The 27,145-nt window shown below is 41.6% G+C and overlaps 1 protein-coding gene across 1 annotated transcript in view; it reads right to left on the bottom strand.

Annotated features, from left to right (window-relative positions):
• Positions 1 to 5,797: 5,797 nt before the first annotated feature.
• Positions 5,798 to 27,145, bottom strand: part of LOC148011812 (Golgi SNAP receptor complex member 1-2-like) — a 56,983-nt gene continuing 35,635 nt past the window's right edge. Inside the window, exons 5-6 of the mRNA XM_087670956.1 lie at positions 7,471 to 7,600; positions 5,798 to 7,387 (exon numbers count right to left, since the gene is read on the bottom strand). Of these exons, the coding sequence (XP_087527082.1) occupies positions 7,290 to 7,387; positions 7,471 to 7,600 (228 nt within the window). The 3' untranslated portion in view covers positions 5,798 to 7,289. The remainder of the gene's footprint in view (positions 7,388 to 7,470; positions 7,601 to 27,145) is intronic.

Genomic DNA, 27,145 nt, shown 5'->3' with positions numbered 1-27,145 from the left:
TAGCTTTAACCTATTGAATTCTTGGGTTTTCTAAAGCTGAGCCTGATTGTAGGCTCAAATAGGCTCAACTATGGATATTTTTCGCAAGGATATGTATAAAGTGAGAGAACACAACCTGAGCTTGATTGTAGGATAGACCCTCAATTAGGTGTGGATATCGTTGGCAAGGATATGTATAGAGTGAGAGATCAAATGCAAAATGTGACTAGAGAGCACATGAAACAATATATGTGACACTATCTAGGTCTCGTAAAGCATGGGTGCAAACCTACCTTTTTTATTCCATTCTCAAGACACCATGATATTTTCGAAGCTACCTACTCTTGTAGTCAACAAGAAGAATATGTTGCACTCTGGTTGAATGGGGATTCTTATCTATATTTATACAATAATGGAAATCTTACATGACATAGAGTAGCAAGGATAGATTGAAAAGCATCACTCCATTGATTGATTTATTGACTCAATTTGTATTTAGATTAGAAATTATTCTTTCAAGAAGATAGTACAAAAACTTCTAAAAATAGCATTCACTAATTACCGAGCAACTTAGAATTGCATTGAAAAATGACAAGAGGGGAGGGAGGTGAAGCACTCAAGAGTGCACGCACGCGCGTGCACACACACACACTTGAGAATACAAAGAGATAGGGCTGAAATCTTCTTATTCTTTCCTCTTCTTTCACACAAAAGAACTAAGTTTACAACATGATAAAAGACTAATATGAAAGCCTGCATACATAATCAGGATGATTCTCATTCACATAACCAAGTCGCTGCTTCACATAAACTTCCTCTTGCAACTCCCCCTGCAAGAATGCATTATTAACATCCATTTGATGCATGATCCAACCTTATGATGTAGCCACTACTATGACAGTCCTTATAGTGGCCATTTTAGCCCCACTACACTCGAGCAAAGGTCTCCTCATAATCAATACTATGAGTTTGCACATATCCTTTGGCAACCAATCGTGTCTTATAGTGCTCAATAGATCCATCTAATATATGCTTGACCTTGTAAACCCATTTGTAATCAATAATTTTCTTGCCTACGAGTAAGGGCACTAACTCCCACGTGTAATTACCCATAAGTGTAGCCATTTCTTTATCCATACTATGATCCCAATACTCATTACCCACTACATCCTCAAAAACAAGTGAATTCCACATCGTACACAACCTTAGCCATATATGCATAATGATGAGCTACATAGCTATCATATGTCAATCATTGAGTTGGCTTTCTCACTCTACTTGACTTGCGTGGACCCAAATGCCTTTCTCACTCTACTTGACTTGCGTGGACCCAAATCACTACTAAGTGCCTTAGCATTCTCTTATGCCTTCCACACACTAAGTGTCTTAATAGATGGAATTCCAAAATCCTCATCCAAGCTTTGCTTAGAGCCATCTAAATCAATATTAGCATGAGAGAAACTTGATGATACATCTATCACGATAGGTGAATTTCCAACCTTCTCTTTACCTTTTGTTGGCATTTGTGATGTACTTGGAGTAATCTGTGACCTTAATCTACCACTCCAAGATCTATTAATAGAACCATGACTAGGAGAGTCTTGTGGTCCACTCAATGTCTGTGACTATTAGCCTATTTTTTGCACAACCACACTCTCATGCTCATCAATCTCAATTGCATTCTATACATTACTATATCAACTACTCATTTCATAAAAAATAATATCCTTACTAACCCTCTACTCACATGTGACAAGGTTATAATGTCTATATCCCTTCTGCTCACAAGAATATCCAACAAATACACATTTTTCTCCTTTGGGATTCAATTTACTGCATAACTCATCAGGAATATGTACATAAGCAATATATCCAAATACCTTCAAATGGGATAGATTTGACTTTCTACATGTACAACTTCTCTTCGAGTGTTATACTATGTACAGTAGCAATGGGTGTCATGTTCATAATGTATACAACAACAGCAACTACAGTCCAATAGTAATGGGACAAGTTTCTTTCTAACAACAATGCATAAGCCACCTCTGCAATATGCCTATTTTTTGCTTAGCAACTCCATTTTGTTGTGGAGTATATCTACATGTATACTACCTCTGTATACCATTTCTATACAAAAAATTAAAAAAACTCATTAGAGAGAGATTCTCCCCCTCCATCTGACCTTATGCATTAAATATGATGCCATGTCTCCTTCTCAACTAAAGCCCTAAAGCTTTTAAAGTGAGTGAGTACCTCACTTTTCTCACACATGAAGTTAACCTGTACTTTGCAAGTATGATCATCAATGAAGGAAACATATTATTTATAACCACCCAAAGTTACAGTCTTTGTAGGATGCCATACACCAAAATGTATAAATTCAAGTTGCTTCTTGCATACATACTTTTTATGTGGAAGCATATGCCTTGCTTTCCAGGTTGACATGCTTCACACACTTTGTGTATTCCATCAACTCTAAACTTAGGCAAGCCATCCACAATCTATTTTGACTGTGTATGTTTTTCAACTACTACACATTCACATGACCAATTCGCTTATGCCAAATTTCAATATTAGCCACAACACTTGAACCTTGTGCGAATATGACAATATCCATTTTAGATAGATTTATATCAAGAGTAAAAAATCAGCTAATACGTTTTTCTTTTGCATCAATCAACCTGCAATCATTTTTTAGATCTTCTACATAACAACCATAAGATATGAACCAAACTTGCAATCCATGTTTTACCATCTAACCAACAAAAACCAAATATTTTATAAAATTTGATACTACATACATCACATCAACCAAGTACTTAGTTTTTCCATTTTGCATACTCAAATGAATATTTTCAATGTGAGTAATGGGGTGAATTGTATCATCCCATGTCTCTATATAGCATAGAGACTCTGGACTACGCATCTCTCTAAACTACTCTCCATGAGAAGTCATGTGGTTAGAGTCACCTAAATCTACATATCATACATCATCTTTGATGAACCATCAACAGTCATAGTATTCATAAAGTATTGCATAATAAACAAATGTTCACTTCTATCATCATTGTTTCTGCTACTAGATGTATAGTTACCTTGTTGGTTTTTTTCGTTTTTAATTTTAGCCATTCTTTTTAAAGCAATATTTAGAAATGTTACCTTTTTTACCACAACGGCAACATTCTTTATTATCACCAAAATTTTGCAATCTATTAGAATCTACAACTTGTCCTCTTTGATATGCCCTTCCTCGAGACCATCCTTTATTTTGTTGTACTCATAATCTTAGCCATGACCATCACCTTGGCCTTTGCAATGATCTCTATATCTACTAGTAGAGTAAAATACTTGTTCACAATTGTTCTTGCTTTAAAAAGAAGAGGAATCCAAGCCACGATTCTTCTTCTCAAGAATCAACATAGAAATGAAGCCTACAAATCAAGGATATCATCCCTTATATTCATAGATGACTTAAAGCTTTTGTATTCATCTCCAAGTCCATCTAAACATGTACACATAACATCATCATCATCAACTATTATGCTAATAGATCTAAGAGCTTCCACAATACTCTTAATCTTCAAGGTATAATCATTAATAGACAAGTTTCCTCTTTTCACTTGGTTAAGCTCTGACTTGAGCTGCAGCTTTCTGGCCTTTATATTTACTTCGAACAATCTTGTTAAATTCTCACACAATATTAGGGGTTTCAAAAAATTACAAATAGTTCATCATGCTATCTGTAACATTGACAAATAGCCAATACATGACTTTACTATATGTCTACTTTCAACCTATCTTAGTCTTTTAACTATTCTGTAATAGCATTTCGTGTAAGAACTTCAAGTGCTACTGTTATGTCTCCTTCAATGTAATTCCAAACACTTTTTGCTATTCAAAAAATTCTTCATTCCGAACTTCCATGCAAGCTAATTGTTCTTATCAAGCTTCTCGTTGACAATCTAGTTAAAGTCATGAAATTTTTTGGCAAAATAGAAAACCTTGTAAAAACGTACAATCTACAAGCAAGTTGATACTAGATACACCGCAGCTAAACACAATATTTTTCAATGACTACACAACAGTAACTGCAATCTCTATGCAAATGTCTTTTGTGTATGCAATCCAACAAATACTTGAAACCTTAGGTAAATATAGTCGAAACTATAATATACCCAAAAATTACTGTTGGGACCACTTACATGTCCAAAATAGAAGTAAAAATGACCTCAAATGCAAAAAATCATAGTAACAAAGACCTAAAGATCATATTTGTAGTATATACATCATTTTCGTTGCTCACAAAGTTTTACTACAATCAGAGACTGTAGCCCTACTTGCTTAATAAGCCTCCTATGAAAATAACCTAGGGAAAATTGAGCAAGATAGAAGAGTTTCTTACCCGTTGCTTGCTTACTTACTTCCGTGCTCCTATCCTTTAGCTTAGCCTTTAATCAAGCCACATACAACCATGGGATGGCCTTGATACCATGAAAACAAACAAGAGGGAAGGAAGGTGAAGCACTCACAAGCGCACACACACACAACATCAATGGAAATTTAAGAACACAGAGAGATAGATCTGAAGTCTTCTTCTTCTTTCACACAAAAGAACTAAGTCAACATAATAAAAGACTAATATGAAAGTGCCACAACGTATACACACAATTATTAAATGTGAATACAATAAAAAAGATGTGACACAATAAATGTGCCATAATCAAGGATGGACTATGTAAGTGTAATCCGACTATAGAATCTCTAACATATCCTTATATTGGTCATCTAACATGCCAATGAATAATATCATACCACATCACCAAGGCACATAATGGATGCAAACACATATAGAGCTTGAAATCTCAATTACATATGCTTGATTAGACTTGGAAAGAGAGATCGATATCTTGAGTGTATTGAGAAAATAAAGAAATAAAAAAATCTCTCATTTTTACTTTTTTTGAATGAAAAATGCTAATGTTTTAAATATATAATCACAATGCACCATGGATAGAGCATTAGCCCATGACTAGCTAGACACTACTTATACTAGGTAGTCAAAAACCGTATAGGTTGGATGTATAGTTAAAAATTGCAAAGGTTGAATGCATGATTTGCTTCTCTCTCTCTCTCTCTCTCTCTCTCTCTCTCTCTCTAATACTCTATTTGAGTTGAGCTTGTTGAGCATGTCCTCTTCAAAAACATAATTACCTTGGGCTTTCTATTTTTGCCACAAGCAAAATTTGGATTTCTTTTATCACTATGATTCCTTTTCTCTTCTCCCATTATTATATTGTCCCAAAAGAAATTTTCCTCCTTGTTTATTTCAAAGAAGACCTAATATTTTCATTATGTACTTCAAACCCTTTTAGCTTACTCAAACAAGTGGGATTGTTCCTATTCTACCCTATCCCGCCATTTTGTCCATAAAACATCAAATCACATTTCAAGTTTCCCTTGCCTCGTGAACCCATGGAAACGTACCCTTTCCTACCCATGTCATACCATTAGCTCATTCAAATATTCGTTGAAAAAAACAGAGAGCTTTGTCATTGTGTTTTGTCTGGTATTGTATTTGTTAATAGGACGTGCAAATTACAAAACACATTAAAATAAACATTACCTTTCTTTTGGGCCTCACTACCTTCCAAGCTTTTGCCTACAAAAATTTAAGTTTAAACTTTGTGCTTGTTATTAATATCACTATCCGTCAATCTCTTGCAATTTTTTATGTACCTTGAATCAAACTACATGTGACAAGCCATTGTTACTCAATCATAAAACATTGCTTATGATCAACTCGCATACATTCTTTTTCAAGGTCAAGTCTATGGACCACATCCACATTTGACATTTGGGTCTTTGTTCACATCGTCCAAACCCATCCCCTATGGCATTGACCCTTGCAATGATCGTGACCTAGGACATTTTGAAGAATGTCCACATGTCAATTAATAGACAAGTAACATACATTTTAATGGAAAACACATCACATCAAAACTTACACAAGTTCCCTCCAATATGTTGTTACCCTCTACAAATGTTCCTTTCCACTGAACTTTCAAACATGCACAATCTCAAGGAATACAATCCTCTACCATGTAATGAAAATGTGATGTCCTGCGCCCGCCCCCCGCACCCCCCACAAAAAAAAAAACAACAAAACCTTCCTTAATACAAAAGGCTTAAAAGCAACTCCACCTGCTACCTTGTCCAGCTGCTTGCCATTGTCCTCTTCATCCTTTTGTCCTCTTCCCTACGTCAGCTGTCATCATCCTCATCCCATTGCACAACTGACAATCCTCACTTCTTCATCACCTTTACCTTATAAGGTATAGCTTTATTTATCCATCTAATCAAGCTACCATTACCACCTGATTTTGCACCTTAGACTTCTATCTTCACCTTCATAAGTCTAATTCTTCCACCACAGTTGGCTTAACTATCTTCATGACTATTGTCTCGAGCATTATCATTAATATTTTCAGTGTGCTCTCCTCCATTAAAATTGAGGGGTCAGTGAGATCGTGGAAGGATAATATTCCAAGGTCAAGACAGCCAAGGCAACAAGGAACAGAGTCAAGGAAAATGGCACCAACAACAAGGGATCTAATAGTATACTCTAGCTTAAGGGTCCAATACCACGTGGAATGCCCAAATAGGAAGCAGTTTTTTCTAGCTCTACTTGAGGTTACACAGATCAACAGAGAAACTCTAGCCATAAGTGTCTATTGGCTACTTTGTTCAGAGATAAGACTGCAGAGATTTAGAACCCATGAAGATTGTAACACTTATAAATAAACCTTAGGCCCTAGGGCTATTTGACAGATCTGTATTGTCTCTCTCTATTCTATCTGATTCAAAGCCAGGCTTCACCAAGAAGATGATGCCATCTGTAATAATGTCAGAGACAATTCAAGCATTGCCCTGCATACTCCAGCCATATTGTGTCATCTCCTTCCCTTCTAAAACTTGTCGCCTTCCCATGGACTCTGATTCACAGATTCCAGAAAAGTATCATTGACCAGCATTCACACAGAAGTTCAACCTCCTGAGATCCATACTTGAGAATGTAATTAGCCTCGTCAAGCTTCATGCCACTGTGGTAAGCTGCATTCCCTTTTCTTTATTCTCCAATCTGAGTACAAATCCTGCATCAGCAAACAAAAAGCAGGTGTTGCCAGAGAAGTGGACTGCTCTTTACGTACTGCAAGCCAGTAAGATATACATGTTAATTTTTTCTCAGGAAGATATGTCTGCTATGGAATATCCAATCAAGATGTCAGCAAGGATCCAGCCGGTTCCACATGTCACTTTGATAGCCAATAAATGATAAGAAAAAGAGTGCATGCAGCAATAACAGCTGACAAGATGATTGTGTCTTTTGAGCGTTTCCTCTTTATAGCTCCTGCAGGGTTCAGTAAGAGATAAGGTCAGAAAGATATCAGCAACCGATGTAACCAAATGTGAACATCAGTATGCCTTTCTTACCCAGTACACCACCAATAACTGGAAACTGGTCAGCAAGGTGCTTTACTTTCCCTTGTATATCTACAAATATGCCCCGCTGAGAAGCTAAAGCTCCTTTCGTAGACTGTGCCTGACTAATAACCTCTTCTATCTACATCAAACAAGCTCGTTCAATGTAGTTCATGGTTTACGTTATACATAATAATAGAATCAACTACAATTTTTGCATCCACTGTAGATGGAGTGATCTACACAAACGAATAGCTAGGCAAAGGGACTTCAGCCCAAAATTAGTAAGCCACCAGACATACAAGAGCACATGGTGCAACACACTCGGTATTTATCTAACATATAGCACAATAGTGTACACTAACCAATGCACTCTCTCCCCTACCCACTAAAGAGTGCAGGATTGTTCCCCCATAATACACAAGACCCTTAGATTACTGATGCTTACTATTCTCATTCAATCCATAATACACACAATCATCCACACTTTCTAGAAATACTCCTTAGGATTATGCCAACACAGCATTGCATCATCACAACACATAACTCAAATTACACAAGGTTGTTGCCTTCATATTCAGCTCACATTTCACACTAAATTGTGTCTCTCTTTTCTTCACAACCATAATACATATGTTTAATCCCAAAATCTACAGCATAGAATATTCTTTTAAAAACCAAAATTTCCAAGCATCTGCTTTCAAAGACAACTTTTGAACCATAACAAAATCAGCAACTTAATATGCCAAATTCAACGATGTCTTGTCCAGTCATGATTGGTGATCAGCTCATACTCCAAGCCAGTCCTAAAGAGAAGGCATAAATATGAAAAGGAAAATTGCTCCAAGTATGAAGTACAATTAGTACAAAAACACTCAAAAGTGACAATGGAAGAACACAAAGGTGAAGATTTAATCAGAGACATGAACACTAAAGGATGAATAATGAATGAATGCAATGCTCACTGCAGTCAACACACAATGCTAGAGTGAATACAAAACCTTGAACTCCGGTCTCTCAGAATGGGTTGGGGCAGAGATGAGCCGAAGAGTGTGTCGTCTTCATCTAACCAATTACCTCCTTTGCTCTCCTTTACCTCCTTATCAACAATCTTGACAATGCATGTGACACACAGCCTTCAATTGCAATTGGAGAGCAGGGGCTATTGCTAGAGCAATGTGATGATTCATAGGGGGCTTCTTGGTATTCAGCATTTTACCAGTTGGAGGAGGTCCATCATAAGGCATTAGTGGATGGTTTGGGCAAATGATCAGCTGCATCATGATACTGAGGACGGGTTTCCAGATGTGGCCTCTAGACTCTTACGAGTGATGGAGTTTATCTATGATAGAGGTTGATGAACTTCAGAGGATTTTAAGAGGATCAGGCATCACAAGATAATGATACGGTTATCTACAAGAGAATTGTGCCTACTTCTTAGAGGAGCATGATTCTAGTAGTATAGGCTCTACCATAGGGTGGTTGGAGGCATGTGTAACAGGAGCAGCTTGATTCCCTTTTTGTGACTATCTTGTTCACAGTCATAATTGAACACTTTTTTAAAGACCTCAGCTTGCAAGACCCAATGTTTTAGGTTTGAGGAGTTTGTTTTACTTGTGGACCGTCGCTATTGATGGATAACTTCTACATCATGGCGTACAGGGAGACCAGTTTCAGATCAATTCTGCTATTACCAGCCTGTAGGAGAGGTCCCCACCCATTTTTGTGTGTTTGCTTCATTTGTTGCAGGCTAGCAAAGTGAGGCTTAGCTTTCTTGGTTCTAGAGTCGAATCTCAACACAAATCTTGGACAGAAGCATTACTTCTTAGTGCCAAAAAGTTTGTCATACTTTTGCAGCCTACATACACCTGATCAGACCATTCATCCTTGTGAAATGGAGATTATTCCTTTGGCTTGTTCGGTTAGGGTTTAGCAACACGCGCACACTCACACACACTTACAATGAACAAGTGAATAGCAAGAGAGAAGAGGGTTGGAATGTCACGTCCACTATGTGACAATGTATAAAAGTACGATCCCTAAGATACTAAGTACCACACCCCACTGACAAGTGTTCACACGGGGAAAAAGCCCTTCTCCAACTAGAAGGTAAAAAGTGCCTGTGAGATAAGGGAGCGTTCACACCAGAACCTACGAGGAACACGAAAAGTGTAACAAACCCCCCTCCAATGAAGGACGCGAACATATACAAGGAATATTGAAATCAATCCCCAAACAATATCAAGCCAAGAGCATTGGAAAAAGCTTCGAACTTTTCTCTAGAGAGAGCTTTTGTAGACACATCTACCAAGTTATCCTATGTAGTAACATAAATCAAGTCAATCTCGCCTACATGGAGCCTCTCTCTGACATAATGATAATGCACCTCAATGTGCTTAGTGCGAGCATGAAAAATTGGATTCCTTGCAACTGCCATGGCACTTTGACTATTAGTGCAAATAGGAGTGGATGATTACTGTCCCACACTAGGATTGACCAAAAAGCATTTGAGCCATACACATTCCAATGTAACTGTAATGCTGCCATGCACTCAGCTTCACAACAAGATGTGGCCACTATAGACTGCTTCTTGCTCAGCCAAGAAATGTGGCCACTATAGACTGCTTCTTGCTCAGCCAAAAAATGCATGAATCACCAAGCATGAAACAATTGCCATAGTGAACACCCTCATGTCAAAACAACCAGCCCAATCATTGTCTGTAAATGCATGCAAGCAAAGAGTAGTGCCTTCACGATAAAAAAGACCCAATGTGTGAGTGCCTTTGAAATAATGAAAGACACATTTAACTGCTTGCCAATGTGTAGTATTTATCGAGGCTGTGCATAAAGCGTGCTGAGAGACCCAAACTGAATATCCAGCGTGCTGAGAGACTCAAACTGAATATCCAGCCGTATATTACACACAAGTACAATAAATAGCTAACATCCTACTGATAAAGAAAAGCATCAAAAGCTTCTCCTGCATCCTCAACTATAAACATGTGGCCTGTCTCAACAAGAATAGAGATAGGCTTGCAATCTTGCATCTTAAAATGCTCAAGGAGCTACCCAATGTACTTAGACTACTACAAAATAATTACCCCCCTCAACTGCAGTAAATTGTTTGCCACGAAATTAGTGTAAGTGGCCAAGATCTCTCACATCAAAAGCATGCTACAATTCAGATTTTCAAGCTGAAATATTTGTCTCATGAGGTCCAATCAATAGCATATCATTCACATAAAGAATGAGAATCGAGAAGCTATCCCCATCTTTGCAAACATAAAGTGTGCTCTCACTGTGTGGATTGCTGAAGCCAAGAGCAATCAAGTATGCACATATCTCCTCATACCATGCCCTAGGTACCTACTTTAAACCATAGGGAGCCTTATGCAAACAACACACTTTGCTTTCTAGCCATTTCTGAACAAAGCCAAGAGGTTGAGTGACATTAACCTCCTCATGAAGATCATCATTCAAAAAAGCACTCTTTACATCCAACTGACACACATCCCAATCATAATGAGCAGCCAAAGCAAGGGCACTACGAATGGTCAATCCCATCCTATTGGGTATACCCTTTGGCAACAAGACGTGCCTTGTAGCGATCAATGCTACCATCAAATCTGCCTTCTAATTTGTAAACCCACCTAGTGCCTATAGCACGCTTGCGAACAGGCAAGTCACATAACTCCCATGTGCCATTTTTTTCATTAGAGTTTAACTCTGATTGCATGGCTGCCATCCAATGTTCAGTTTGTAAAGCATCATGTAGAGAAACATGTTCTTTGTTGCATGCAGTAGCTACAAGTGCTTGCGTAACCAAGTCTCCTTATGCATGGCAAATGGCAGATCTAGTTCTACCAGGAAGAGAAATGGCATGTTTGTTGTCTCGTCATGTATCTATCAGCCATTTGGGGACTGTATTAGCTTCCCAAATAGCATCCCCCTCATCAACCACTTAATGATCAACAAAGCCTTGATCAATGGGCTAAAAATCAGGTTCCTATTCAGTATGTGTTTGCTGTTGATTTTGCTGTAAGCCCTAAAAGGTTGCTAAAATTGACCAAAATCATGTGCACTTTACTGAAATGAAGGCAACAGATTGTCAAACATGTCCATAGGCCCTACTTTGGGCTAATTTTTGTAGTTCATGAAGGGCTAACTAGCATGTTCAACGAATAACACATCTCTATTAACAAAAATCTTGTTGGAGGGTTGGTATAAATGGTAACCTTTACTTTCTGTACTATAACCAATAAAGATGCATTTAACAGCCTTGTCTTCCAATTTATGTCTTCATGGCTGCGGCACCAGAGCATGCCAAACAACCAAAGATACAAATATGTGACACCACTAGTTTCCCACCATTCCAAACCTCATAAGGCATACATTCAACCAATGCTTTAGTTGGGTTGTGATTAGAACCATACACTGCACACCTGATAGCATCAAGACAAAACTTTGAGAACAACTTATTGTGTGACAGCATACAATATGCCATTTTGATGAAAGTGAGATTTTTTCTTTCAGCCATACCCTTTTGTTAAGGTGTGTAAGATGTAGCACAATGATGAATAATGTCCCTTTCACCCAAGGAGTTGAACTCCCAAGACATATATTTCCCCCCTCAATCAGTACGTAGTGTAATCAAGTTGCATCCACTACCATTCTCAGCCAAGGCCAAGAATATTTTAAAGCATGCAAACACTTCAAATTTGTGCTTCAAAGCATATACCCAATAATGGTGAGTCATGTCATCAATGAAGGTAAGAAAGTACAAGTATCCTTTGATAGATTTGACATGCATGGGCTAACAAACATCACTATACACGAGTTGTAATTTTTTATTAGCATGCATAGTACCACCCTTTGGGCAATGAAAGAGAGTATGCTTCTAGATGTCTTGTTTATACCTAGCATTACAAAGAACTTGTTGTCAATCTCTGCTTTTAATAAGCATGGCTTTTGGGTAATCTTTGAGGATGACAAATGCATTGTTAGAGACAGAGAGATGGATTATGCACTTAGGCTGTCCAACACCCTGCATAAGGGTGTATTTTTGTTGGATACATATGACAGACAGTCTCATGATGGCTCTGAAGTATGGGAGATCATAGGGAGTCTTATTGGATGGCATATCTGGAAGGCGCAGTGTCAAGAGACTTTCGGCAGAGAGAGACTTTCAGTACAGGCGACCCTAGCTGAGCTCTCAACCTCCATCATCCACTCCCTCTGCGGCCGTTGGGATCAGGTGCAGGGCGAGTCCAAGGCTCGTCAGGAGCTCCGTGGTCACTTCATGCATACCTGGGGTGGCCAGGACCTGTTTTTCGTGATACATGCATGTAGCCCCAGATGGCGATATTCCCCCCCCCCCCTCCATGGCTTCTTGCCCCCATTCGCCCCAGACCGCCCTGAGAGGCTTGTATTCATGATGTATTTGTGTTTCTGCAACAGCTCCAGCTAGTCTGTTGAGCATGAGCACTCCGTTGTAATCAGTTTCTTTGAGTAATATAATCAGCCACATTTTATTTGCAAAAAAAAAAAAAAGTCTCATGATGCTTCGCAATCACTACTCTTTCGCTCGCTATGCAAAATGTGAAGCTATGGCATGCCTGCGATGGACACATGAGCTATTTTGGGCAAGATGCATAGGTTTGCCTTAAAAAAGGATGGTGCAGTGCGTACTGTCCAAAAAATGCAGCTTATTCACTCTGATATTTGTGGTCCCATGAGGACACGTGCACTTGGAGGTCATTAGTACTTTGTTACATTTATTGATGACTACTCTTGGTATACATGGGTTTATGGGCTGAAGGCAAACTCGGATGTGTTCATGCATTTCAAACATCTTGTTGCAAAGCTTGAAGCTGAAACTGACTTAAAAGTGTAGACACTTCGCACAGATAGAGGGGGGGAAATACATGTCTCGTGCTTTTGAGACATTTGCTTGATCATGGCATTACATCAAGGCACTAATAGAATGACTCTTTAGCAAAATGGTGTTGTTGAAAGGAAGAATCGGACTCTTATGGAGATGACTCGTTGTATGCTAAAAAGCAAGGGGTACCTCATAAATTTTGGCTAGAAAGCCTTCAGTGTGCAAATCATGTGTTGAATCGTACACCCACTAAGACACTGAAGATGATCACACCGTTAGAAGCTTGGCATGGCAAGAAACCCAAAGTAGACTACTTTCGGGTGTTTGGTTGCATAGCCTATGCACATGTTCCGAAAGAGCTTCGTGGGAAGCTTGATGACAAGGTGTTGTGCTAAGAAATGCACTTAGCTACTTAAACAGCCCCAAAACATGCTTATTTTAGGCTCATTTTAGCCAAAACCCTAAAACGGGAAGCGGATCGAGAAATTTAAGTGGGAGAGGATCTAGAACCCTAATTTTCTATAAATTAACAGCCAGCCCTCCACTCTTTCACAATCTCGTTTTTGCAGGTTTCAGGTGTTACCAACTTGCTGCCCACACCCCGGTCATGAAGGACATCTTAGCCCTTGCTGTCCATCACTGTTCCCTACGGTCTAGCGCCTGTTTCCAACCCTCCACACGCTGATTACTGCTGTTTCTGCCTGGCAACTGACTGCTGTTCATCTGCACTGCTATTGTACAGCCTGCCACGCCAGCAAATTGCTGCATTTGCAGGATCCAGTTGCCGCCCTGACAGTTTTCTCTCTCCTGTCTGCAATTGCTGCATCTTTCTCTCTCCTGTAGGCTGTCCTGCCTGCGTTTTCACTCTTTCTCTCTCCTGCAAGCTGTCCTACCTGCGTTTTTAGTCTTTCTCTCTCCTACAGGCTCCGTTTTTAGTATTTCTCTCTCCTCACTGTTGTTTGCATCAGATCCAGCTTCTCACTACTGTGTTTGCTGGTGTTCGACATCCGGAGGCTGCCTTGCTACGATTCGGGATCCGTTCAGAGTATGACACACTCTCCAGCTCATTACCCCTTCCCTGATCCTAGAGATACAAGAGTTCGAGGTTCAGTATTCATTCACTGCATAGGGTGTTTGTTGCATGAGCATCGTATTATTAGTATTCATATCATTTCATTTATTCGTTGCGTTTGCAAGAAGCAAGAACAGTAGGTTCAAATGACTTCGAACACATCAACACCGATTCAGCCTCCAGATTAGCCTATGCCGAGAACCGAGCAAAAGTGGGCCGATCAGCTTACTCCACAAAGTTCCGACATGGCGGGAGAAACATCCGAGTACATGGAAGAAAAGATAGGCAAGCTGACCTCTGAGGAATATAAACTGATCATAGCCTATCAACAAAAGAAGATTGAGAAGCTCGACCGAAGGATTACCCTTCAAGAAAAGTTTCTAAATGAAGGTATGCATAGATTTCACTCTTCAGATGTTGCGCGTAAGTCTGATGATGTTGCACGGCCGTCGAGACCTCCATCAGGGATGGGCCCCCCTCTTGGAGAGCAAGATCCGGAGTATGTTTCATTTTTTCAAACTCTTCCGTCCTCTCCGGTGCAAGATACTTTTGATTCATCTTTTGTGCCTTCTTCTTTTGTCTCTTCTGTTTTACAATATACTAGTAGAGATCATGTGGAAGAAAGAGTCCAGTCTGTTGACTACGGAAAAGGTCCTCTAGAGGACCAATTCTTGTATATTAACACACGTCGCGGGGATTATAAGAAAAAGGTAAGTAACTCTTCTTCAGTCCTTCCTTCTTTTCCGTCTACTTCACATAATCAGAATGGATTTGGTGTTCCTTTCACTTCATTACACGGTGTATCATCATCTTCATAGTTTCATTTTCAGTCTTTAAATGATAAAAATGAACAAAAAGAATCTGCACCTCATACACCTCACTTTCAAAACCCACCCATCCCAACACATCCTTTCGCTGCTTCACCACTTCCATTTACACCATTTACATTTCCATTTCAGACACCTCATGTCGCACTGCACATCACACCGGGGGGTTATGGAAACATAGGCACACCCTTTAGGACCTCATCCTTCCCTCAGCCGAGTGGTGTTCCACCTACCTCATACACACTTTCGGATTGCAGCCTGGGTATCCCACTCAGTCTCTCCCGAGTGTGAATCAGTTGCCTCCACAGTTTGCCTCCATGGCATTGCCTAGTGGACCTTCTGGTCATAATGCTATGTCCCAACCTTACTTTGGACAAGGCTACTGTGTCCCAGTGCCTCCACCTACACCGGCACCTTATGGAAACATTCATGTTCCAGTGCCTCTGCATCAATCGGTACTCATTGGACACTCAGCCTACTTCTACCTACCCACCTCTTCTCCCTCCTTACTCTTATCAGACACTCTCACCTCCACCATCATTCCCACCATCATCTTACTCCACCCACCCGACACCTCATGGTTCTAGCTCATCTTCTGTCAAGAATGCATTTAATAACAAGACTCGTTTTAACGGGTCAAACTTTACTACTTCATCGAATTTGATGACATGTCCTTGATTCACAGAACCTATGGGGTTGGAATCCCAACCCGATCCCGCATTTGTTCCATACGAGGTCGTCCGCTCATGGAAGACTAGGAATGCCTCCGCTATTGTCGAGTTGATACAGGGCTTATTGCCTGAGTTTCATTCTCAGCTTCAGCATTTTGACTTAGCGTCAGAGCGATGGGCACACTTGACTAACCGCTATGCGGCTCGAGATAGGGCCCATCGTATTAATCATGACCATGAGCTTCAGCTTTTCAAAATCACTGACCGGGATGACTTGAAAGTCAAGTTGGCTGAGTATCGGCGTCTCCTCGCTGAATTCTCCACTACGAGGACTCCCAAGTCCTCTAACGATCAGGTCACATTGTTCCTAAATAAACTCCCCAAGAAATACTTCAATTTTGTGGAAGAAATAGTTTCAAAGCCTACCATGCCTACATTCTATGAATTTGAGTATCAGCTGTTGCGTTACGCACAATTGTTCGATCACTTTCATATGAATTCCTCTTTAGAGAGGGCTCTTCTTGCTCATTCTCAGAAAGGGCAACAAGGGAAGGGCAAACCAAACCAAACCTCCACTCAAAATCAAAATCAAACTCAAAAGCTAAATCAATCTGGGGATTCTCAAGGAAACTCCCAGTCACAACTCAAACCTGGGTGGCAGAATGTACCTAAAAAGAATAGGTATTGTCAACATTGTCAAAAGGCTGGCCATTTTGACGACGAGTGTCGATCAAAGGCACGAGGCATAGCACCAAAACCTAAGTCTCAAACCCCCGCCCCTTAGTCAAGAAACCCCCAATAGGGGAGACAGGGTGATGGCAAAGGGCAGTTTAAAGGTCAAACTCACACTACCACTGCACAGTCATCTTAGTCGACAACGTTTTCAACTCTAGAGGGCTTGTCTAACTGGTCTGTAAAGGCCCATATCGTCTCCATAGAGACATCAGATGCAAGTCTCGTCCACATCTGTGAGTTGCCTCCCGACGAGGTTACTGCAGAGGCCCACTCGTCACAGCCAAGCACTTCAGCTCCAGTTTGGATTGTGGACAGTGGAGCTACACATCACATGACTCCTATAGAGGACATTTTCTGTACCCGAGCCCCTACAACCGGGCGGGTCCGTGTAGGAAACAACTCCTCGGTCAAGATTCAAGCTCAAGGTTGCGTCAGTTTTGCCACTAACAAGGGTCCGGATCTAGCTTTGCTGGACAATGTATATCATGTCCCTCAGCTTGGGGTGAACTTGTTATCTGTTCAACAACTTTGTCGGTTAGGGCGAGCAGTTTTCTTTATAGTGACCATAGTCGAGGTCCTTGACTCTCTAACTCGTTTAGTGATTGCTCGCGGTGAGGCACAGCCTAATGGCCTATACCACATGACACACTTTCTAACCGAGCCGACCGCCGAAGGCTCCATGTTCCATAGCTTCCAGGCCTTAGCCACATCTCGGGAGCCTACGCACGATGAGCGTCTTTGGCATTTTCGCTTAGGGCATCTTGGTTATGACTCACTTTATGAGTTGTCACGTGAGCTGGTTGAGGGTCGTCCACACCTGAAGCTAGCTCGAGATGTCTGTAAAGCCTGTTAGCTCGGGAAGCAGCACCGTACCCCATTTCCTCAGCAATCTACACATAGAGCTAAGGAGCCTCTTAGATTGATTCACGTTGATCTTTGTGGGCCAACATCCACTGCTGCGGCGCGTTGTACTTCTTTTTGATAGTGGATGATCATTCTCGATACATGTAGGTGTACTTTCTCAAGCATAAGTTAGATGCTTTCACATATTTTTCTGCTTGGGTGTTGTTGGTTCATAACCAGATTGGTCGTCGTGTTGGGAACATGAGAAGTGATAGCGGTGGTCAGTTTATCTCCCACGAGTTTTCCAAGTTTCTACAGAAGCATGGCATTTCTCGCCAGCTCACCTCTACCAACTCCCCCTCTCGGAATGGAGTCGTAGAGCGTAAGAACCGCACAGTCATGGAAATGGCACGCTCTATGATGTTCACAACAGAGCTTCCTGAGCACCTTTGGGTCGAGGTTGTTAACACTTCGGTGTACATCCTCAACCGGTCCCCGACTGCGGCTCTTTCTTAGAAGACCCCATATGAGGCATTTCTTGGCTCTCAACCTGTTATTTCCTACTTCAGAGTCGTCAAGTATCGTGCCTACACACATACACACCTGATGACAAGATAGGAAAGCTTACTCCCCGAGCTGATCTTCTTATTTTTGTGGGATATTCCTCTAAAGCGAAAGCCTATCGTTTGTTCGATCCTCGGACAAACAAGGTGATCGTTAGGCGGGATGTCGTCTTTGACAAGAGGGATATTGCGCAATCTTCTGCACCGGATTCCGATCCGCTTCCTTCTTCTACATCATCAGAGATCGTGCCTACTGAGCCTGGTCTACTTCCCGCTCCTGACATTCCCGCAGTTTCTTCACCTCCTAGACCCCCTTTGCGAGACCCGTTACCTCACTGATACCAGTAGACCATGCGGGATTCGGGGATCCTAGCAATGGATTCTACTCCGGAGGGACCTAGAAGATTTGCCCGGCTTGCTTCTCAAGCATCATTTGCATCACTGTTTACAGCTGATTACATAGCGCATTCTAAGCCGAATATCTGGCAGGAGGCTCTTCAGCACCCTCAATGGCGAGAGGCCATGGAAAGGAAGCTAGAGAGTATTGACCGAAATGAGACTTAGACATTGGTGGATCGTCCAAGCCACAAGAAAGTCATCGGGACAAAGTGGATTTTTCAGACAAAGCTAAAAGCTGATGGGACTTTAGACAAGTATAAGGCTCGCATTGTAGTGCAAGGGTTTCGATAGAAGCACGGCATTGATTATAAAGAGACCTTTGCCCCTACTGCACAGTTGACTTCCTTTCGGTTACTACTCGCGCTCGCCGCTCACCATGGCTAGCCGATACATCAGATGGATGTCAAGAGTGCCTTCCTGAACGGATACTTGGAGGAGGAAGTCTATGTGGAGCAGCCACCGGGCTTTCCCTCAAGGAACCCTAGGGATACAGTATTCCACTTGCAGAAAGCTCTTTATGGGCTGAAGCAAGCGCCGCAATCTTGGTTCCATAGAATAGATGAGTTCTTACAGACTCATGGATACCATTCTACCCCTTATGACCCGAACTTATATGTTCGATCCACTCCAGAGGGGATTAGCTATATCTTGCTATATGTTGATGACTTACTTATCACAGGTTCAGATTTTGCTGCCATAACGGAAATTAAGGCTAAGCTTAAAGCTACATTTGAAATGACGGACCTTGATTTGTTGTCTTATTTTTTGGGAATGGAAGTAGTTTCTTCTGGAGGATGTATTTTTGTGTCACATCAGAAGTACGCACTTCAGCTTGTAGAACAATACACTTCGGATCAGACACTGCCAATGGCCATGCCTATTGATCCTACTGTCCACTTGTCGAAGGATACCCTAGGACAGCCCTTCGATGCACACACCTATCGTTTTGTTGTAGGAAAACTTCTTTGGTTAATTCACACTAGGCCAGATTTAGCTTACTCAATTAGCATACTCAGTTAGTATTTCACAGCACCTAGGCACCTAGGATGTCACATTGGATTGCATGTCTTTGTGTGTTGCGTTATTTGCAATGTATTTTTTCCTATGGCTTGACATATGGTTCTGGTTTATGTTTGCAGGAGTACACTGATTCTGCCGGCGTTCCCATGGCGGCTACCTCTTTACCTTGGGCACGGCTCCCATTTCTTCATTCAGCCGTAAGCAAGAGACGGTGGCGGCTTCCACGGCCGAGGCTGAGTACCGGGCTCTCTTTGATGGCACCATCGAGGTCATCTATCTGAGGAGTTTACTGGCGGCACTTCATTTTCCATGTGACTCTCCCACAGTTGCCTATTGCGACAACCAGAGTGCCATTGCCCTTGCGGGCAATCCGATCATCACACCATGGACACGGCATATGGGAGTCCACTTTCACTTTTCTAGAGAGCAGGTTGAGCTAGGCACTATTTGCCTAGAGTTTGTGCCTTCATCAGATAATTTTGCAGATATCTTGACCAAAGCGGTCAACCGGCCGATTCTTCAGTACCTACTACCCAGGATCGGCTTGGATACACCCTCCCCTACTTCTTCAGCTTGACGGGGAGAGGGTACTTCCCTCTTGCTTTCCCTTCCAATTTGAGACGGGGCGACTCCTACTCTTGATCGTGACAATAATGATGCTTGCAATGTTTTAGACATTACATTCACTTATTCTTTTGTACTGTATTATGGGCATTTGTAACTTCATCCGCACTATCAGGATGACCTAATTGTAAAGGGCACTTAGACAAGTGAACACTTTCCCTGCGAGGGCACTATCCTAGGTGGCACCGCTCCATAGCATATTGCATGAGCATGACATCTTCCATCTCCCTTTGCATTACCCTATGCATTAGCATTCTGTTCATGTCAACATGCATCTGTGCGCATTTATCCCTTTTCGGTCTTTTGGAGTGGTCGACTCTAGGATCCACCATATTCGTAGCATAACACATGGCAATTCTCCTAAAGGCAATTTCCCTACCCTTGCTTGCTTACTTGCTTTGCTTGTCTTGCTAAGCCCACTCTTTTTTTTTTCTTTTTTTTTTTGCCTCTCACATATTCAACACATGATTGGCACATACACTCACTTTTATCATCCTTACGCACTTATCCTTGTCAGTGCCAGAAATTGGCTTGCTAGATTTGTGAATAACTTGGGTTTAAAACTCTCTTTATCTTTTCCTATCTGTCACTTAATCGGCTGCTGCCCCTATATTACTTATGTATTTTCAAAACACTTTTCCAAAAAAAAAAAAAAAACAAAAAAAAAAAACAAACAAGTCCATTGTTGATTCCATCCGCCTTTGTAGGCCTTGGTAGGCCCTTGGGCAGCCGACGAGCACCCTTGGTCCAATGCCCTGACCTCTCTGGGGTGATCACTTGGGCTCCCTTGGTAAGATATCCATCGCCTCTATAGTCTTGGTAGGCCACAGGGCAGCTGACATGCACCTTTTGTCCGATGCCTTGGCTACTTTGGGGTGGGATGCCTTGGGGTAAATCAAAATTTAGGCTCGTCTACTTTTCTTGCCCTATTTTGGGCCTGCGAGGGGGTGCTATACTAAGAAATGCACTTAGCCACTTAAACAGCCCCAAAACATGCTTATTTTAGGCTTATTTTAGCCAAAGCTCTAAAACGGGGAGCGGATCGAGAAAGTTAAGTGGGAGAGGATCTAAAACCCTAATTTTCTATAAACTGGCAGCCAACCCTCCACTCTTTCACAATCTCGTTTTTGCAAGTTTCAGGTGTTACCAGCTTGTTGCCCACACCCCGGTCACAGAGGACATCTCAGCCCTAGCTATCCACTGTTCCCTACAATTTGGCACCTGTTTCCAGCCCTCCACACGCTGATTGCTGTTTTTTCTGCCTGGCGACTGACTGTTGTTCATCTGCGCTGCTGTCGTACAGCCTGCCACGCCAGCAAACTACTGCATTTGCAGGCTCCAGTTGCCGCCCTGACAATTTTCTCTCTCATGTCTGCAATCGCTGCAGTCTTTCTCTCTCCTGTAGGTTGTCCTGCTTGCGTTTTCAGTCTTTCTCTCTCCTGCAAGCTCCGTTTTTAGTCTTTCTCTCTTGCAGCCTGTCCTACCTGCGTTTTCAGTCTCTCTCTCTCTCCTACAGGCTCCATTTTTAGTTTTTTTCTCTCTTGCAAGCTCCGTTTTTAGTCTTTCTCTCTCCTCACTACTGTCAGCATTAGATCCAACTTCTCACTGCTGCGTTTGTTGATGTTCGACATTCGGAGGCTGCCTTGCTACGATTCAAGATCCGTTTAGAGTACGACACACTCTCCAGCTCATTGTCCCTGCCCTGATCCTAAAGATACAAGAGTTCGAGGTTCAGTATTCATTTACTGCATAGTGTGTTTACTGCATGAGCATCGTATTATCAGCAGTCATATCATTTCATTTATTCACTATGTTTATTGTCTCTGAGTTACTCTAACCCTAACTGTGTTCTTTTTATCAGTTTGTGCTTTGTCGTACGGTTTCTATTTATGTTTCTGTGCTAGGGTATTTTTCTTTACACAAGGCTATAAAATGCATATTTATTGGCTACAATTCCGAGAGCAAGGGCTATCGCTTGTATGACCCATGCACGAAGAAAGTCTTTGTCAGCAGGGATGTCCTATTTGCTGAAAATGCTGCATTTTCACATAATCAGTTTCAAATGCCAACCACCCATGACATTGGTGATGTCTTTGAGGGTCTTTTGCCACTTACTTTGGAGTCTGTGCTGCTGTAAATGGCAAGACAAACTTAATACAGCAAGCTGTTGCTGCACCATATTCTCCCGAATAGTAGGATATCGATGATGGTTTGCCACATGCGGTGGAAGAAGCAGTACAGCATGAAAGGGCTGCTGTAAATGCAGTCAAAATAGTCCCAAGATGGCTGTTACAGACTCTCCAAGAGAGTAAAATGGATGCTCCTATACCTCAACGCACTAGAAGGGCTGCAAGAAATGCAACAAATGATGCAAGGGGGGCACATTTGATTGATTTTACAGAAGTAGATGATTGTGATGAGCATGTGTTTATGAGCTCACTATTGGATGATGATGAGCCTACTTCCTTGGACGAAGCTCAACAAGATGTACATTGGATGCAAGCCATGCAAAATGAGTTAGTAGACTCTATTGCCACTAACTCTACATGGGATCTTGTGGATTTACCACCTGGCAAGAAGGCCATTGGCACAAAATGTTTTTAAACTCAAACGCAAGGTTGATGGTATAATTGACAGGTACAAAGCAGGTTGGTAGCAAAAGGCTATGCACAAGAGAAGGGCATAGATTATGAAGAAACTTTTGCTCCTACATCCCGTATGAGTACAGTGAGATGTGTGATTGCTATGGCTGCAAATTATGGCTGGAAAGTACATCAATTGGACATTAAGACATCATTCTTGAGTGGGGATTTGCATGAGGATGTTTATGTGTCACAACCTCCAGGGTTTGTGGTTGGAGGGAAAGAGCACAAGGTATGCAAGCTGCATAAAGCTCTTTATGGTCTCAAACAGGCCCCTAGTGCATGGTACTCCAAAATTGATGCTTATTTGGTTAGCAAAGGATTAAAAAATAGTCCAACTGCTCCCACTCTATACATTAAGAATTCGGGGGGGGGGGGGACTTGCTGATTATCATTCTTTATGTAGATGACATATTGCTCACTGGACCTACAAAAGAAAAAAATGTAAATTTTAAGGCTGAATAAAAACATGCATTTTCTATGTCAGATATGGGCTGCCTACACTATTATTTGGGGATTCAATTCACCCAAAATCAGCATTGTATCATCATGTCACAGTCACAATATGTGGATAAGCTGTGACATAGGTTTAGTATGCAAGACATAACAACGCATAACAAAGGCATAAGACTGACCAATGTCCAAGCTTGCCAAATGTGGGGTTGCATCATTCACATTTGCTGAATTTCAGCAACACTCGTATCCAATTATTGCTTCCTTTCACTTGTCATCCTCTTTCTACATTCTTCAATAACATGCCCCTTCTTCCTGCAATAATTGCATCTCTTTTTCTTTGCATCATCATCCTTGGTGCTTGAGGAGTCCATAGAAAAAGCCGCTTCGTCTTTTTCCTTTGAGTTTGAGGGCTACCATGACTTCCCTTTGTTTCAATGGCTAGTGATTCAACCTTGATTGCTCTTCTTGCAACAATAGTAATAACAATGCATCAAATGTGTAAGCATTAGCATCTCCTTTTACAAGTAACCAGAGTTTAGTAGCAAAACTATGATAAGTATCAAGTAGACCAAACAAGACTATAGATACAAGAGATACATAGGGAATTATTTCATCAATATTAGCAAGCTGCTTTGTAATGTCCTTGACACGTGTAATGTGTGCATCCACAGAATCACCCTCTATCATGTGCTCCATCTTAAGTTGCTTATGCAAGTACGTTACACGAGCCTCATTGCACACCTAATACGAGGCAAACTTATCCCAAGCATCCTTAGTCATCGCGCATAGCCAAATATACAAGATAGCATATCTCTTGCACAAAAGTGCAATCAAAGCATGAGCTTGTGCATCATGCCCATTCCATCTCAACCAATCTCGAGGTGCAAGAGAAGCTAGAGCTAAAGATTCACTAGTGATTATGGATGAGCTAGAAAAACCAATGACATTTTGTGTAGCAAGGCCTACATGCCAAACTTCTAAACCACATACATAATCCCAAAGCTGCTTAGCAACAAGTATATGCTTCATCATGTATGCCCACATGGGATAATTAGTGCCATCTAATTTGTTTGAGTCCCCAAGGAAATTGTTTTGCTAGGCCATTGCTTGCTGAATTTTTTGGTTTTTTTGTAACCAACTATTGTCCAAAATACAAACGTAGTTGCAGCACAAAAAGAAAGCAAAGAAAGGACCAAAAACTCACAAATTTTCAAAAAATTGATGCCATTGATGAAGAATTTTGAATCGTAAGGACTCCAATGTGCATAAATTCGATGTAGAAGGTGAGTGGCCTTGACGTCGGTGAATTTGGGGAAATTTTGTAAAAGTCCCAAATTTAATCGATTAAATTTGTAGGAATTGGAGTTCAAATGTAAAAAGCCCCAAATTGTGGCACAAGACCAAGCAATTTCTAAGCATCGAGTGCAAAATCCTTAAAATTTTATTGAGATTCGGGGTTTTCAAGTAAAAACCCCAAAACTTTAGGAGAATTTTAGAAAATTTTTGTATTTGCTATGAAATCCCCAAAGTTTGTGCTTATTAGGGACATTGTGCATGAACAAGAGCTATTTGTGTGATTTAATTTTGGTTAAGGCTTGAAGGGTTGAAAATTTTTTAATATTGTAATATTGTAAACTGTGGGGCGTGCAACGAATTGTCGAGCAATCATGATGTGGATGGCTGGCAATTGACATGTGAGCTATTAATAGGCAGCTGACAAGTGCTGACTCCACAAGTTGTCGCAGCCTTGTTTTGCGTACATACAGAGTTGTTAGTGCACGTGGAAGCAAACGGGCGTGCAAAGGCGCAGTGTTGTCGACATGACAATGCGCGTGTGACAAGACACAACACCGGGCGACAGATTTGGACCTAACAAGAGCAAACGGCAGACATGAGGAGTCAGATATGACGATTGTGGCCTTCTGGTCAGCGCAACCATGAAACGGACTGTACGGAGGCAACATAGCCGCTCAATGAGCAATCATGATAGATTGGACAACGTGCTAACTTGTCAATGCAGACACAATATATGTAGGCAAGCTCGAGCTGAAGGTGGCACGCAGACCGAGGAGTGCAGCCGAGCTCGAGACTCAACAACAGCACACTCACATGCACTCATAGTGAACAAGTGAACGACAAGAGAGAAGAGAGGGCTAGAATGTCACATCCACGATGTGAGAATGTATGAAAGTATAGTGCCTAAGGTACTAAGCACCACACCCGTTGATGGATATTCATATGAGGAAAATAACCCTTCTCTAACTAAAAGGTAAAAAGTGCCCAAGAGATAAGGGAGCGTTCACACCAAAACTTAGGAGGAACACGATAAGTGTAACATGGATATGGTGTGCAGAGTCGTATTGGTTACTAGATATTGATCTCTCTCTTCGAATGATTTACTATATGAACTATTCTCATGATTTTAGAGATTGAGGTGCAGTTTGTCATGTCTTTTGGAGTCCCAGTTCTCTAATTTTGGATTCAAGTATATCGACTAGGTGTCGAATATGAGCTAGTGTGTGTGAGCAAGCTATGGCTGATGGAACTCCATTGGAGAGAGAGAGAGAGAGAGGAGAGAGAGGAAGAACTCTTGCAAGTAAACACAAACTGAAAGAAACAGATTAATAATGATAGTTATGTTGGGAATAAAGGCCTCGTGCCTTTTAAATGTGCTTGGGTGTGAACACACCCTTAGCACTTGTACTTACACATATATATCTATCTAAAAACCTAAAGGTACTCTCTCGTCATTGTACCTAAAAACGTGCTCACTCTCTACTTTGCTCTCTCTCACTCTCTCTGTCTCTCATTGCGCATAACGACTGTCTGTCTAGATCTCCATGACAAACCCGTCACTACAAACTGGTATCGGAGCATAAGGTGCTACAGAAGATCGTCAAGCTGAGGTAGAAGACCAGCGTAGTGACAAGACAGCTCAAAGACGAGCAGGAGAGTCGCAAGCAGGCTTGTGTGCTGGAGAGACAGTCGACAAGTGCAGGCCTGAGGCAGTCGACTGGTGCAGCAGCTAACAATGATTGCAGCTGACGAATGATCAGCAGGCGACTCGCAAGAAGCAAGCGTTGCAGCGTGGCATCTGACAAACAGTTGACGGGTTCAGCGACTAGGGAACCAGCGTCATGCTGAAGACCAACAGTCAACTGGCGGGGCTCCAGTTACGTCGCCGGCAGGTCCAACAGACGGCAGCAGGTGCATGGACCAATGGGTGTAACGTACAGTAGTTGCAACAAAGGGCTTGTGGCAGGTAGGAGTTGATGCCAACAGGGCACGTGGGCACCAAACACGCTACTCCAGCGACCAGGCGCCAACGCGTGGCATCACGGAACGGTGGTCGGGCAGGCAATGTGACGCTGGCAGGTCACACGACCCCCCCCCACAGGTCAACGGGATCACAAATTTTTTTTCTTCAAAAATTTTATTGAATTTTTCCCTTGGCCTGACGGGGGTTCGCACACATAAGCACAAAATTCAGATTTGTACATATTTTGGCCCAAAATTTTGGGGCTTTTCCTAGATTTGAGGATTGTGATGCAGAACAATACAATTTGTCTCAGAAATTGCAGGAATTTGTGACATTCTGCCTCCGACATTTGGGGCTTTTCATGTACAAGCGCAAATTGGGCTGTAAGTTGAAACTTACCCAATTTCTTGACATTGATGCACATTGGACCCCGTGCAATTTGGGGCTTTTGCAGTTTGGGCAAAATTTGTGCAGCATTTGGTCATTTTATGTACATGCAAGTTGAATTCCACGCAATTTGGACATCAACACTTGGTAAAATTTGGGGGTTTTGGTGAAATTGTTCTATTTTGGCAAAATTGGCCTGTCCTATGCATGATAAAGAACATGCGGATGTGTGGTTGATGCTTTAAGCACAAATTTTGGGGCTTTTGACCGTTTGTGTCAAATTTTATGCCCGTGGGTACATGTACAAC

The sequence above is a fragment of the Lygodium microphyllum genome, chromosome 28, assembly GCF_053477565.2.
Source record: "Lygodium microphyllum isolate KBCC chromosome 28, Lygodium_microphyllum_v1.1.10, whole genome shotgun sequence".
NCBI lineage: Eukaryota > Viridiplantae > Streptophyta > Polypodiopsida > Schizaeales > Lygodiaceae > Lygodium > Lygodium microphyllum.
Note: the sequence above shows the minus strand (reverse complement) of the source record. Positions and strands in the feature narration are given on the sequence as shown.